The sequence below is a fragment of the Aspergillus stella-maris genome (assembly GCF_047715825.1).
Source record: "Aspergillus stella-maris strain CBS 113639 unplaced genomic scaffold BDV14scaffold_61, whole genome shotgun sequence".
Classification (NCBI taxonomy): domain Eukaryota; kingdom Fungi; phylum Ascomycota; class Eurotiomycetes; order Eurotiales; family Aspergillaceae; genus Aspergillus; species Aspergillus stella-maris.
The window spans coordinates 86,863-101,001 of NW_027396855.1; the positions used below are offsets into that span (position 1 = coordinate 86,863).

The 14,139-nt window shown below is 51.8% G+C and overlaps 6 protein-coding genes across 6 annotated transcripts; 4 read left to right on the forward strand and 2 right to left on the reverse strand.

Moving 5' to 3' along the window:
* Positions 1-1,246: 1,246 nt before the first annotated feature.
* Positions 1,247-1,690, forward strand: BDV14DRAFT_180000 (uncharacterized protein). Its single transcript, XM_073769847.1, has 2 exons — positions 1,247-1,283; positions 1,338-1,690. The coding sequence occupies exon 2, from the start codon at positions 1,342-1,344 to the stop codon at positions 1,633-1,635; it is 294 nt and encodes a 97-aa protein (XP_073624627.1). The 5' UTR covers positions 1,247-1,283; positions 1,338-1,341; the 3' UTR covers positions 1,636-1,690.
* A 2,371-nt stretch (positions 1,691-4,061) lies between these two features.
* BDV14DRAFT_180001 (uncharacterized protein) lies at positions 4,062-4,579 on the forward strand. Its single transcript, XM_073769848.1, has one exon. It carries the CDS (start codon positions 4,100-4,102, stop codon positions 4,418-4,420), a length of 321 nt encoding a protein of 106 aa, XP_073624629.1. The 5' UTR covers positions 4,062-4,099; the 3' UTR covers positions 4,421-4,579.
* BDV14DRAFT_211008 (putative pyridine nucleotide-disulfide oxidoreductase AMID-like) lies at positions 4,062-6,412 on the forward strand. The gene is made up of 4 exons (XM_073776008.1): positions 4,062-4,836; positions 4,896-5,231; positions 5,290-5,961; positions 6,015-6,412. The coding sequence occupies exons 1-4, from the start codon at positions 4,638-4,640 to the stop codon at positions 6,149-6,151; spliced, it is 1,344 nt and encodes a 447-aa protein (XP_073624628.1). The 5' UTR covers positions 4,062-4,637; the 3' UTR covers positions 6,152-6,412.
* Positions 6,413-7,000: 588 nt separating this feature from the next.
* On the forward strand, positions 7,001-11,049 carry BDV14DRAFT_203556 (ABC transporter ATP-binding protein; the record flags this gene model as incomplete). Its single annotated transcript, XM_073774305.1, has 2 exons — positions 7,001-7,036; positions 7,108-11,049. The coding sequence occupies 2 exons, from the start codon at positions 7,001-7,003 to the stop codon at positions 11,047-11,049; spliced, it is 3,978 nt and encodes a 1,325-aa protein (XP_073624630.1).
* Positions 11,050-11,186: 137 nt separating this feature from the next.
* Positions 11,187-11,982, reverse strand: BDV14DRAFT_120762 (EMC6 family protein). Its single transcript, XM_073765894.1, has 2 exons — positions 11,742-11,982; positions 11,187-11,681 (listed from the first exon to the last, which is right to left on the reverse strand). The coding sequence occupies exons 1-2, from the start codon at positions 11,814-11,816 to the stop codon at positions 11,325-11,327; spliced, it is 432 nt and encodes a 143-aa protein (XP_073624631.1). The 5' UTR covers positions 11,817-11,982; the 3' UTR covers positions 11,187-11,324.
* On the reverse strand, positions 11,957-13,884 carry BDV14DRAFT_180005 (RNA-binding protein VTS1). Its single transcript, XM_073769849.1, has 2 exons — positions 12,516-13,884; positions 11,957-12,468 (listed from the first exon to the last, which is right to left on the reverse strand). The coding sequence occupies exons 1-2, from the start codon at positions 13,857-13,859 to the stop codon at positions 12,409-12,411; spliced, it is 1,404 nt and encodes a 467-aa protein (XP_073624632.1). The 5' UTR covers positions 13,860-13,884; the 3' UTR covers positions 11,957-12,408.
* Positions 13,885-14,139: the final 255 nt, after the last annotated feature.

The following is a 14,139-nucleotide window of genomic DNA, read 5'->3' on the forward strand; positions in this document are numbered from 1 at the left end:
AAATAATATTAACTGACATAGTCGGCCATCTTTCAATCCTACGCTCACCACGAACGGCACTGGAACATGGTCCCAGCATTCGGATTCAGCGTCGGCGACTTCATAGCCGCCGCGACTCTAATATGGAACATTTCGCAAGCCCTAAGTGACGCATCAGAGGACTCGAAACTATTTCGCGAAATCCAACTTGAACTCTTCGCATTACACGACGTTGTTGCTCAGTTCCAAGATATAGTGGCGAAGAACAACGCGTCGCTCTCGAAAGAGCACGTTGAGAGAACAAAGAAAGTTTTGACGCGGATGGATCTGTCAATTAGGAACTTTCATCAAAACTTGGAGAAATTTACGAGCGGCACTGCAGGTTCGTCTGATACAAATGGAGCTAAACAGATGGCGGGCCTGCGGAAGAAAGTGCGGTGGACGCTTTTTGGCAAAAGGCAGGCTCAGGGGTTTAGAGACTCTGTTCAGAGTTATACGGGGACCTTATCCCTGATTATGCATTCGCTGAATAAGTAAATTTTCAGCTTTACCTACCTGGGTATCTTTGAATGTGGTATGCTAATGGTGGATTGCACAGCCTGGCGATGAAAGATCTCCAGCAACAAGTGCAAACCGAGTCGAACAATCTTGAGCTACAAGTACGAACAGGTACAGAACAGCTGAAGTTACAAATCAATGAACTGCAAGAGCCCTGGGACTGGAAGCCTGTTCGGTTCCAGGATGCGATTGGGAGGAGATACCCTGTTCCGCTGGAAGTGTGCGGGAAATTCGAGGTAAGCCTTGTGCATTTTCCTGGATTAATTCAGCAACCTGTTGTTGCTCTTGAGCCCCGTAAACTTAATTGTCAATAGGGATTCCTTGACTTTCTCCAGCATGCTTTCAGAGACAGTCCCTTGACGACAGCCATCCGTCGGCGTTCTATCTGGTTATTCAGCCCCGTACATGGGAAGCCGAAGACATGGAATTTGATTACAGATAAAAGTTGGGAGTCCTCGTTGCGTCCAGGGATGCAGCTAAGCATGTCCATTCGGACGACAAACCGAGCCAAGTTGGCATTGAAGTCGGGTGCGAATGGAGAGGATAGTGGACTTAAATTTCAAACACCACTACCTGTCTGGGCAGCAGCATCGTATCCGGAGGATGCACAATTTAAACTGTAAGTATTGGTCTTGGATGATTCATTACTTTGACTCAAATCCCTTTACAGAGTACCACAAGAGAAAGCTAATATATCATCCTTGGACAGCGACGAACATCAGACGCAAGAGCAGACAGTTGTCAATGTTAGTCGCCTCCCAGGGATGTTCTCAGATAGTTAATACTGACGTCCTGGATAGACCGATGCACCGGATGCCGAACAACCTATACTCCATTACTACTGCCCTAGCAAAAGCGTCTGCGGGAAGACATTCGCGACCCGGAGGGAGCTCAGAGACCACCTCGAACCTGAACTGTTCTCATCCGACTCACTTAAACCCTTCCTCATTGAAGGATACACAGGGCTGGACCGCTACACTTTCCAGTGTCTTTGGTGCGGCTCCTGGGCGGGCACAGTGGTCTACCCCTCGAGATCGACACCTCCAAAGCCTGCCCAGGTGGCCTTCGCTGAAGGTCTCAGGATTTAGGAGAAAATAACCGGGCCCGTTAAAGGCATATCGTGGTGCATCGCGGAGCTTGTCACACAGGGTGAGCTTGACGTTGACCTGCGCTGCCATTACGACGATTGGACAGGCAAAATCGGAGAACAGATGACACCGGTCTTTTTGGCAGCTAGCAAAGGGGACGCAAAACTTGTGGAAATCCTGCTTCGTACTGGGATTGATATCGATAACATGGAAAAATTAATGTGCGGCACACCGCTGATGGCTGCTGCGGTAGCCGGTCATGAAAATATTGTCAAGTTGCTTCTCAAAAGAGGCGCCAAGGTCGACGCCCAGCATGGGTCGGCATTGTGCGGAGCTGCTGCTCGCGGACATATGAGCATAGTTGAGCAGCTTCTAGCCTACGGGGCCGATGTCAATATTCATCTAAAATGCGAGTGTTGCACAACAGTACTCCACGCGGCGGCAGATGCAGGTCATGAAGATATCGTGAAGCTGCTTCTTGACAAAGGCGCGAACGTCAACGCGGTGAAGTCTTGGAAGACACCACTCAGCGCTGCAGCGGTAGCAGGGCACAAGACAGTCGTGGAACTACTTATTGCCAACGGTGCTTGTGTCAATATCGACCCCGACTCGGAGGCTTTAATGACGGCACTCGAGGCCGCAGCATGGGCTGGACACGAAGATATTGTCCGATTGCTCCTCGACGAGGGAGCTTATGTTGACGGCCGAGTAAAGAGAAGTAACACACCGCTGTACGCAGCTTCAAGAATGGGTCATAGAGAAGTTGTTGAACTGTTACTTACGAGGGGTGCTGATGTGAATATACACCATGAGGGTGTTCGGCTTGGTGTGAAGACAGCGCTGCAGGCTGCAGCAAAGAAGGGTCACCTAAGTACCGTGAAACTGTTACTCGACAATGGGGCAGATATAAATGCAGAGTCTAGAAGGGATGGAACTGCCCTTGACCTCGCTCGGCTTTTTCAGCAGAAGCAGGTCATCAAGCTTCTCCTGGCCAGGGGTGCACAGGCGAAGAGGGGTTCTGTTTAGATTCAACACAACAAAGGAGTGTTTCATCATTAAAACAGTCAATGTAGCAGAAAATCTCTTATCTCATACACTCTATATCAGGAAATCGCAATCGGTGCATTGCAGGTCGTTCCTTCTCTCTACAGTTTGCTGACAAAGCAACTCACAAAAGGAAGGCACGATGGCGTCCCAGTAAAACAGGCAGGAGCAAGCTTACGGCTGGTCAGAATGGTAGGCGCGGTAAATACCCGACGTGTGGCAGCATTACATTTCTGTTGCCGTCGTAGGACAACATGTATTTCGAGAGGTTTAAAACCAAAGGCCCATCATCCAAGGCTTGAGAGTATTCCGAATTGATAACAAGCTACAACAATCTGCGTGTTCTTCCACAAAGTATAACAATACTGATCTCAGATCACTCACAGTATGGTCGGCTCTTTTGAGCTGATTGACTCAAAGACGACTCACAGTACAACAATCTGGGCTAAGCCGAAGCATCTTCGTTCCAATAACGTTGGTGCAGTGTCAGATAGGATCGCCGACCCGAGATAGATCAAGTGGAGGGAATACGGCTGGTACCAGCTGCTCGGAGTCGGGGCTTTCGGTAACTTCAAGCCAAAGACTGCATCTGTCGAGTGAATAAAGAACGTCTGACCCAGCAGAGACCCGGCATCGACATCGGTCTACACATGTTGCGAGTTCTTCCCAACAAATTGCGAACCGAGATCTTGGCAGTTGAGCACGTAAGCTCTCTGAACCCGATTCCCATTTTGTCTGCCCCTGTTACTTCCAGCTCTCGCTGATACTGGCCGAAGACCGGTGGGTGTAATCAAGGGGCAGCGGCGATTGATCTTATCTGATCCGTCGGCGTATTATCTGATCCGTAACTTTACCGTACGGATGGTAAGATTCCGAAACCGGGTATCAATCTGATAATCTAACCCCACTCTCTCCCAACTGCGAGGGATGTAAGCCCCCATTGCTCGAAAACTTTTACGTCCGATCTTGGCGCTTATTGGTTTTAGCTAAGACTTAATTTCAGTGTTCTCGGCGTTCGGCCTGAGATTCATTAGTGGCTTAGTATGCCAGACTCTGAGCAGGCATTTGATCAGGCTGGCATTTTGTCGGTGTAGAATCGGCCTCTGGGTTAGTTTCAGGCCCAGTCACTTCCAGATGAGTCGGCTTGTACCGCCCGCGAACTAGTATTCGCATTGCGGGTTTCCTTGCATGAGCGCTCCGGTCTCGCCCTCTCGGTTGTTCACTCTGACAGAACATGGCGTCAGTCTGCCGACTACTTCAGAACCCAGACACAACGACGCTCTGTCATTGAGTAGATGGCCAGTGGAGACGTGTAAGCATGCCGCAGCTCCCAATGATTTATTCCCCAGGCCCGCCCACTCCTGGCAGTGGCATCGCAACAGCGTACCAGAAGAAACGGTGACCGCGGCCCCCTTTTAGCCAAGGAAAAGATGTCTCCAGCCTTCTGGCATCCGATCCGCGCAGGACACTTGATTCGTTCCTTCCGCAGGAATCAAGTCGCACATTCCTTACTACGACCCCAATACCGGCTGCCATGTCTAACGCCAGTATCTCGGGCCAAGTTCTCAAGCCCTGGGATGAGCCTTCATAACAGTCGACACATTCACCAGAGCCAAAGTCACCGCAACGTGGCTGCCCAAGCTAGCCGCGCCATCCCGCAGAAGCCAGAGTCGGAGAGCGTGGGAGCCCCCCAAGCTAATGCAGCTGAGGATACATCGTGTGCTAATTCCAGTGGGCCCTTGTATCGGTGAGCAATACGCCTCTGTACCACCCCTGTATTACGAGCGGGTCGGTTAGATTGATAACATCCGTTTTGAGCCGACTCAGTCCACTTGGCCTCCCCTCTTTTAGTCGCGTTACGCCCTGTCCGTGTTCTTTCTCGTGTCTTTGCTACCTGTTACTATCTCCTGAGCTTTGTTTATCTGGTTTGAGTTGAGTTGAGAGTTACTGATTGTTGTCTCGTCCAAAATGTCTAGCTTTGGAGCTCCCCAGACGCCATTCAAGGTCCTTATCCTGGGCGGTTCATATGCCGGTCTCGCAGCCGCCCTGAACCTGGTTGATCTGTGTCATGGTCGACGACACAGGTTCTCGATTACAGATGGTGACAATGGCACGCGCAAGAGGATTTCTGTGCAGATTACTATGGTTGATCCGCGTGATGGATTCTGTATGTCTCCTATCTATAAGCCCTACTTTATCTCAACGTATATGCTGACTATGGAAAAGACCATCTAATCGGCCAGCCTCTCGCCCTCTCCTCCAAAGAATTTGCAGAGTCATTTTGGCTTAAGTTCTCTGATATTTCCGCCCTCCAAACACCTGAGATCCGCGTCGTACAAGGGTCCATCGACTCTCTGGACTGCGCGTCTAAGACAGCTACCATTGCGACGGCTGAGGGGTCAACGCAGGAGAACTATGACTACATGATTACATGCACTGGACTCGCTCGCCAGTACCCTAGTGCTCCGCGTTCCTTCGCAAGGGAGAGATTCCTTGCTGAGACAGCCGACAACCTCGCTAACGTCCGCGATGCGTCCAAGGGCGTTGCTGTTATTGGAGGGGGTACGTACACATCCTCCTCACTCTACCTCTAGAAACCAGTCTGATAATATGTGTTCAGGCGCCGTTGGCATCGAGATCGCCGCCGAATGCAAAATGCTCCACCCCAACGTCCCCGTAACCCTAATCCACTCCCGCGCAGCCCTCCTCTCCTCCGAATCCCTCCCCGACGAATTCGCCGCAAAAGCACTCGAAGTCATTAAAGAAAGCGGCGTCAAGACGATAATGGGCGCCCGCGTCAGCAATATCACCCAGGACGGCGAAAACTCATATACTCTCTCCCTCTCGAACACGCAAACCCTCACAGCCAGCCACGTCATCAATGCCGTTTCCAAGTTCACACCCACCGCACCTACATACCTCCCCTCTGACGTCTGCGACGAGCAAGGCTACGTCCGGATTAAACCGACATTGGAATTTCCATCTGATGTTTCTTCTATCTCTGCCACAATTGCATCTGATCATTATGCTGCGGGTGATGTCGCGAAATGGTCAGGTATTAAGCGCGCCGGTGCAGCGATGCACCAGGGGCACTTTGCTGCTAGAAATGTACACCAGAAGATGATGGCAAAGGTATACGGGACCACGCCAGACTTCGTGAAGCTTGATCCCGTCGAGGCGGGAATGGGACTGGCTGTGGGGAAGAGCGCTGTCAGTTACTTCCCTAGTATGGGTTTGGGATGGGGTGAGGAAACGCGGGAATTGTTTTTCCAGGGGGATTTAGGGTTTGGAAGTAGGTCTCTCTATCTTTACGGATTTGGGTTCGTTTGCTGATTTTGTTTCTAGTTTGTTATAGATGGATGCAGCTCGGCACGCCTATGGGGAAGCCGGTTGAGGATGAGGCGGATACTCCTGTTGATGGGAAGAACAACAAGCCTGAGAAGATTGCTTCGGCGTCTACGGCTGTTGAGGCTGCGGCTTGAGTAGGTACTTGTGATTATTGTCGGAGGATACCATTACTTGATTTTCTAGTTCTCGCCTTGTTTACTTAGATGGGATTATGGCTGGCTTAGAGTTTGTATTGTTCGGTTCGACCCGGTTAGGTTAACGTTATCAATCTGATAATCTGTACGTCTGTTACACATCCCATTCATTTCTCGGGATGCTAGTAATTGAAACGCTATTTGCTTCAACTTGTTTAGAATTCCGTTCAGAATGAGGGATGGCTGTAGGGGACTGACAATATATATGTCTCTTGTGAGCAGCCCGTTTTTTTCCAAGGACCACAGCAACTCGATCATAAAGATCAATATTATCTACCACAATACCTCCTCACCTACCCCTTATATTGCTTATTCAACCTAATATCGCATAACTCGGACACCATCAACAATACACTACTACTCACAAATCAATCAGATAAAAATGCCCCACACCCAAGACCCCAAGAATCTTGGACCCCGACGATCCATTCCCGAAACGCCAATCCCCCCCGAAGACGCAATAAAGCAATACAGTGGGGGTTTCTGGGTTTCTGCAGGGTACGGTACGTATTGGAATTACACATCAGATAAAGATCATGAGATCGCCGACCTCGCTTGCCTGAGTTGGGGTTTTCCTGCACATGCGCGGAAAATAGACTAAAGTGACTAAACTAATTGTTTGAATGATCGATCCGCTGTGGGATCGTCTGCGGTTTAAATAACCCAATGTCCCCTCTTTTTTTAGGGACCCTTGTTGAACCTGAATCCTTTTTGTCTCAGTTTAGATTCTCAGTCTCGGTTGTCTCGACTTGATTTTGCGCTGGCACTGGCAGCGCACAATTCGCGACAATGGGGGAGAAAACCGAGGACGAGAAGAAGCCTGGGGTTTGTGCCTCCCCTTCTTTTCTCTCTACTCACAACTCTATAAATTCAAAATACTAATTGATAACTTATAGCTTCTCACCCGATCAACAACCTTCATCCGCCTCCTCGTCTACGGCAGCCCCTCGCCAAAAGAACTAACCGTACTATGCATCGGCCTCCTCTCCGCCATCGCCTCAGGCGTGCCCTTCCCCATAATGGCCATCGTCTTCGGCCAGTTAGTCGACGACATGAACTCCTCGACCTGCAACGCAAACGCCACAAACGGCGATGCCTACCAATCCGCCATAAACGACAAGGTGCTGCAAATCGTGTACATCGGCATCGCATACTTCGTGCTCATCTACATCTACGTCTTCTGCTGGAACATCTCGGGCGAGTGGCTTGCGCAGCGGATGCGGGAGAAGTATTTCCACAGTCTCCTTAAGCAGGACGCGACGTTCTTCGATACGTTGCCGCCTGGTGAAGCTTCGAGTCGGATCACGGGGGACATAAGTACGATTCAGCAGGGGACGAGCGAGAAGGTTGGAATTGTGCTGAATAGTATTGCGTTTTTCATCACCTCTTATATTGTGGCGTTTATCAAGGACGCTAGGCTTGCGGGCATGCTGGTTTCGCTTGCGCCGGCTTACCTGATTATGTCGCTTGTTGGGGGGTACTTTGTGCGGAAGTACTTTGGGCGCGCGCTGGAATGTATGGCTTCTGCGTCGAGTGTTGCGCTGGAGGCGTTTACGAATACGATGGTTGTGCATGCCTTTGGGGCGAGTGCAAGGCTTGAGTCGAGGTTTGTGGATCATTTGGGGCCTGCGCGTGTTGCGGGGATCAGGAAGAGTATTGCGACTGCTACGCAGGCGGGACTGCTTTACTTCATTGCGTTCTCGGCGAATGCGCTGGCGTTTTGGCAGGGGTCGACGAGGATTGCGAGGGCTGTTGAGGAGGGGACGAATGCGACTGTGGGCAACACTTATACTGTTATTCTTGTGCTTGTTGATGCTTCTTTGATTCTCAGTCAGGTTGCGCCGTTCTTGCAGAGCTTTGATGCGGCTGCTGTGGCGTTTAAGAAGCTGAGGAAGGATATTGAACGCCCTTCTACCATTGATGGAACAGCGCAGGATGTAGGGCTTATTCCTGAGGGTCCGATCGGTGCGGATGTCGAATTCCGCAATGTTGCCTTCACGTTTCCCTCGCGCCCTGATAAACCCATCTTACAGGATCTGTCGCTGAACATTCCCGCCGGGAAGCAGACGGCTCTTGTTGGGTTGTCTGGGAGCGGCAAGTCGACTGTTGCTGGGTTGATTACGCGGTTCTATGATGCTGAGAAGGGCGCCGTGCTTATTGGTGGGCACGATGTGCGTTCTTTGAATGTGCGCTACTTGCGCAGTGCTATTAGTCTTGTTCAGCAGGAGCCTTGTCTTCTTGATCGGTCGATTCTGGAGAATATTGCTCTTGGCCTGGTCAACTCTGCTGCGCATATACATCTCATGGACGTCCTGAAGAGCAGTGCTCTGGAGAACATCGCTACATCCGTCCGTGAGAAGGGACTGGCACTCGACGCCGCCATCGACGCTCAAACCAGCAACGCTACTGAACGGGCCCAGATCCGCGAGATTGTCTCTCTTGTTGAGACAGCAGCAGGCCTAGCGGATGCAAAGAACTTCATCAACAAACTTGACCAGGGTTTCGCAACTATGGTCGGAGCCAGCGGTAACCTGATCAGTGGTGGACAGAAGCAGCGTATCTCAATTGCTCGTGCGCTCGTCAAGAGCCCGCAGATTCTTATTCTCGATGAGGCCACGGCATCACTCGACTCGGCTACTGAGATGCGTGTTCAGGCTGCGCTCGAGTCTGCAGCTGCTGGTCGGACTCTTGTTACTATTGCTCATCGACTCTCCACTATCAAGAACGCAGACAACATTATCGTTATGCGCCAGGGTAAGCTTATCGAACAGGGATCTCATTCGGAGCTTCTTGCCGCGAACGGGGCATACGCGGAGCTAGTTCGCCTGCAAAATCTCAATGTCAATGCTTCTCAGGACGGCGATGCCTCTTCGTCGACTAGACCCTCGTTGGACAGTATGGCTCTGGAGAAGGAGAAGGTTACTGAAGTACATTCGGTTCAAGACGACGAGAGCGCATCCAAAGAAGAGGAAAAGAAGCCCACGGACGACGAACCAGTTGCTACCGAGCGCTCTGCAAGCTCCACCACCAAGGCCGTGGGCTCGCTGTTCCGTCCTTACTCTCTTGCTCTCCTTATCGCGATCACTGGCGCCGTTGTCATCGGTGGCACGTATTGCGCTTCTGCTGTTATCTTCGGTAACGTCGTTGGCAAGCTCAGTGCTTGCGAAGAGGCACAGGCAATCCGAGACGCCGGTAAATTCTGGGGTCTCATGTTCTTCGTCCTGGCTATCATTGAGTTCTTTGCCAACCTCATCTCATGGTCTCTCTTTGGTTGGATCGCGGAGCAGCTCATTTACAAGGTGCGCGTGCTTTCTCTGCGCTCGATTCTCGAGCAGAAGCTTGAATGGCATGAGGCTCGTACGCCTGCTGGTCTCCTCTCCCTCATTGTCAAGGACAGCAATGCGCTGAACGGTCTGACTGGCTCCGTCATCTGCACCATCCTCAGTATTCTCGTTAACCTCGTCGCTGCCATCGTCATGACACACATCATCGCTTGGCGCATCGCGCTGGTTTGTCTCTCTGTTGTTCCCCTCCTCCTAGGCGCAGGGTACATGCGCATCTTCACCCTCTCGCGCTTTGAAGAGAGGCACAACGACGCATTTGCCAAGTCTCTCGGTATAACTGTCGAAGCCGTTACCTCCATCAAAACCGTTCACGCGCTCTCCATCGAGTCCGAGGTTCTTTCCACCTACCGTCGCTCGTTGCAGGGTCCCATCCGTGAAATCACCGGCCAGTCAGCCTTTACGAATCTCTGGCTTGCCGTCGGGTATGGATTGAGCAACTTCGTCTACGCCCTGGCGTACTGGTGGGGTTCCAAGAATATCATTGCAGGACGGTACACCCAGACTCAGTTCTTCATCGTGCAGCTTGCTCTGCTCGTCTCCTCACAGCTCTGGGGCCAGATGTTTGCATTGGCACCTGATGTCTCGCGCGCTGTTCAGGCCACCCGCCGTCTCCTGAATCTGCTCGATCTAGGTTCAACGAAGAAACTCTCAGCACCTATCACAACGCCCTTCTCAAAAGACCTAGACGTCGAGTCAACGTCCCACCCAGACGAAAAGCCCCCTCCACCATCAGACCCCAAAGCCCGAACAGGCCTCAGCGTGTCCTTCAAGGGAGTCCAATTCACGTATCCCGCCCGCCCAGACACACAAGTCCTCCACGGGCTGGACCTCTCTATTGCACCCGGGCAATTCGCGGCTCTTGTGGGACCAAGCGGAGCCGGTAAATCAACCATCATTTCACTCATCGAGCGGCTGTATTCGCCTAGTGCCGGAACCATCGAAATCGACCACCGCGATATCGCGAATCGGGATCTCTCCTTCCGCGATGAAATTGCCTACGTCCCGCAGCATTCCGTCCTCTTCGACGGCACAATCAAATTCAATCTTGAACTTGGTGCGCGGCCTGGTCAAGTCCTGACGCAGGAAGATATCGAGGAGGCGTGCAAATTGGCTAATATCCACGATACGATCGTCTCCCTGCCTGAGGGTTATGAGACGGCCGTTGGACCAAACGGTGATCGACTGAGTGGAGGCCAGAAGCAGCGTCTTGCTATTGCTCGTGCTTTAATCCGCCGTCCGAGACTGCTGCTGTTGGATGAGAGTACGAGTGCGCTTGATGCTGAGAGTGAGCGGTTGTTGCAGGATGGCCTTGAGAAGGCGGCGAGGGGGATCACGGTCATTGCGATCGCGCATAGACTGTATACGATTCGCAAGGCGGATGTTATCTTCCTTGTTGAGGAGGGACGGTGTGTTGAGCGCGGGACGCATCAGGAGTTGATTGAGCGGAGTGAGAGTTATCGGGTGAATGCGTTGAATCAGGCTGTTGATGGGTGATACATTCAGCTAAGTCACCTGATACATATAGAAGTATAGGTAGTACCCAAAATTGGCATTACTACGTTAGGTTATTAGCATGTTCATAGAATTTAATACACCGTTTGCTTTTCATATTCCAAGTCATTTGGATATGGGTAGACCTCTTCATTCCAAAGTCCACATATACAGAAGCGAAGTGAGTAGACAAATGCTCAATGCTCATCTAATCAAGCAAGCAAACATATCCACCAACCCCATCTTCATTCTTTCCAACAACCCAAAAACAAACCTCTCTACCTCAAAACACCACCAACACCCGCCCACCCAAGAACAAACCCACTAAGCGCCTCGCCCAAAACACCACCACCAAACCAAACATCTCTCCAAGCACCCTTTCTCAATCCCCTCCCAGCATCAAAAACAACCCCGTTCCTCCCCGTCATCAACCCCTCAATTTCACCACCTGCACCGGGGTAATATCCTCCTGCACCCTTTCCCTTCGATCGATATAGCAGTGCCGCGTGGAAAATGCCGGAAACGAGGATCGTGCCGAGGAAGTAGAATGCGAAGCCGGTTGCTGATTGCAGGGCGAGGATTCCGGCTGTTAGGCCGAGTAGAAAGGAAGTTAGAGAGTGGAGTTGGGTTAGGACCTGTATTGCATAGATAGGTTAGATTTGGGAACGTGTGGGATATTGGACGAGAGGACGTACCCGGTTGTTGTGTTGGACGGATTCGGGGACGAGAGGGTTGATGAGGAGGGAGAGTTCTTGGTTTGTTGGTGGCATCTTGGCTTCTTTCTCGCTGTTTCGCTGGATTGGCTGTGTGAGGATAAGCGAAGAGGGTCGTCTTAAGGCAACTGGATGTAACGATGGTTGTATGGGAGAACTGCGGAGAGGTGAAGTTATTCCGGCATTCTGCCACTAAACTCCGCCCTTCCCCTACTTGATTGGCTTGAGACAGTTTCTTATACTACAACCATCGACGCAATTCAAAGAGTAAGGTGAACAAATTTGTACAGTCATATTTATCACTAATGTACTCAGCCATTACATGCTCGTCGTCGTAATTATATGGGCGACTCGCCTGAGACACAGCCAGGTCTCTCAAGCTCGTCGCCCGTCATCACATCCATCCATCGAACAGTACATACAACATACAATGAATCAGCTCGCAGGCTTCCACTGGCTGGCCAGCAGGTGTCCGGCCCGGACGCAATTAGGCGGTTCTCCTCCAAGATCGTTCCTAGGAAATAATCGGATCCTGCCCCTCATGCCCATAGCCAATCTAATCAATCAAATTATTGCAGCAAGGAATGTGACGAAATGAAAATATAGAAAAGAAGAAATTTCCAACGCAAATTCGCAACGTAGATGCTTATCATGCGGCAACATTTTCGAGTTTTCCATCGGCCTTGGCTTCGCGGACTTGTTCAAAGACCTATCGAATGTTAGTTGAGATCGTAAAGTCACAATTAGAGTACTCACCTTGAGCATCTTGTTCCTGGCACCAAGAGCGTTGACACCACGGTCTTCAAGCTGCTTGTCGCTGAGCTCAACCAGTTCGCTCCACTGCAGATCCTTCAAGTTGTCCGTGTACTTATGCAACCGCAAAGACCGCAGCCAGCTGGGAATATCCTTGAGAAGGTTGGGGTCGGTAGGATCCTCTGGCGGCTTGGAGCTGCCGCGACGGCCGCGTGGAGAACGGCCACGGTTGATCTCAGAGTGGTCCGAGAGATAACCCTCATGACCACCGAGACCGAATTGACCCATACCAAGAGCACCCAGGCCATTGCCCATGAGCGGGTTGTTGGGGTCGTAGGCAGCCAAGAATCCATTGTTCTGGGGAGATGTGAATCCCATGGGTCCCAATGCACCACCCTGCATAGCGATACCAGGCGATGTGGGTCGGGAGCGGCCACCTGCCATTGCCGCCTGCTGCTGAGCTTGCAGAGCGGCAAACTGCTGGGCGTTCAGAAGCTGCCCGGCAACGAGGTGATTGGCCCCAGGAAGGCCGGGGCTAGCCAAGCCTCCTTGTGGGATATTGTGTCCCGCGATAGATGCAGTGTTCTTTCCTTGACCGTCGTTAGACCGAGCCCGGCGGTACTTACGAGCGTCATCCAGCGCAATGCGGTTGTTCACGGTCGACAGTGCAGCCAGCTTCATCGCTGTCGCGTTGGCCACCATGTCAGCTTGAGAGCCCTGTTGGTGAGGAGCTCCAAGTTGCTGGCCAAAGGTTGCAGTCATCGGAGTGTTGGTCATGGAAGCCCAGCTGGCATTTCCAACATTATACGGTGAGAGCAACGGGGCCTCAATCTCGGGAGCAGGGATGGTCGCGGTTTGAGTGGTGGGAAGAGGGGAACGCAGACCGGACTGACTAAACTGTCCCATGGGCTGCTGGCCGGAAGACGACCTGGGCCGAGCAATTGGGGGTTGAGGCTCCGTTGCGCCGCGCTGAGCCCATGGGGAGACTGGGGGCTGACCCAAGTTGTCGGCGCTGTTGTCGGGGGCAGAAATAGTGGGCGCAACGAATGAGGTGCGCTCGTTGAAAACTGCACTGTTCCTGTTGGACGGGGGCGCATTACCGGTTTGCTGAGTGAATTCGGCCTTCTTCTTCGCGATAGCGGCGGCTGCGTCGGGGAACATGGCATTGATGGTGGACGAGTCAAGACCAGAGTTGCGCTTGGCGCCCGGTGAAGGAGGAGGGCGACCAAGTGAGTTCCGCGAGCTGTCAACGTTGAGTTTCGACATGGCGTCGTTCAAGCGGTTGGACATGGCATCTATAGGCATATTTGTATTAGACATGGACACATTATTTATTCGAGGATACATACCCTTCTCTCCAAAGTTTGCAGGAGACAGCAAGCCCGACATTGGGTGGCTCTTGGCCATTTGCTGCAGAACCTGAATGAAGAAACGAATCTGCACCTGAGTGGTCTGCTGTAGCAGGGCATACAAGGCAGCGGTCCGTTCCGCCTCGCTCAGAACGCGGAACCATTGTTCGATAGCGCTGAGTTCATCCTTGAAGTCCTGGTCCAGCGTCGCTGCGGCCATTTCCTCCAGTGTAGTCTCATACTGGTCGATGTCCGCGAGCCACTGCTGAGCGGCTCGG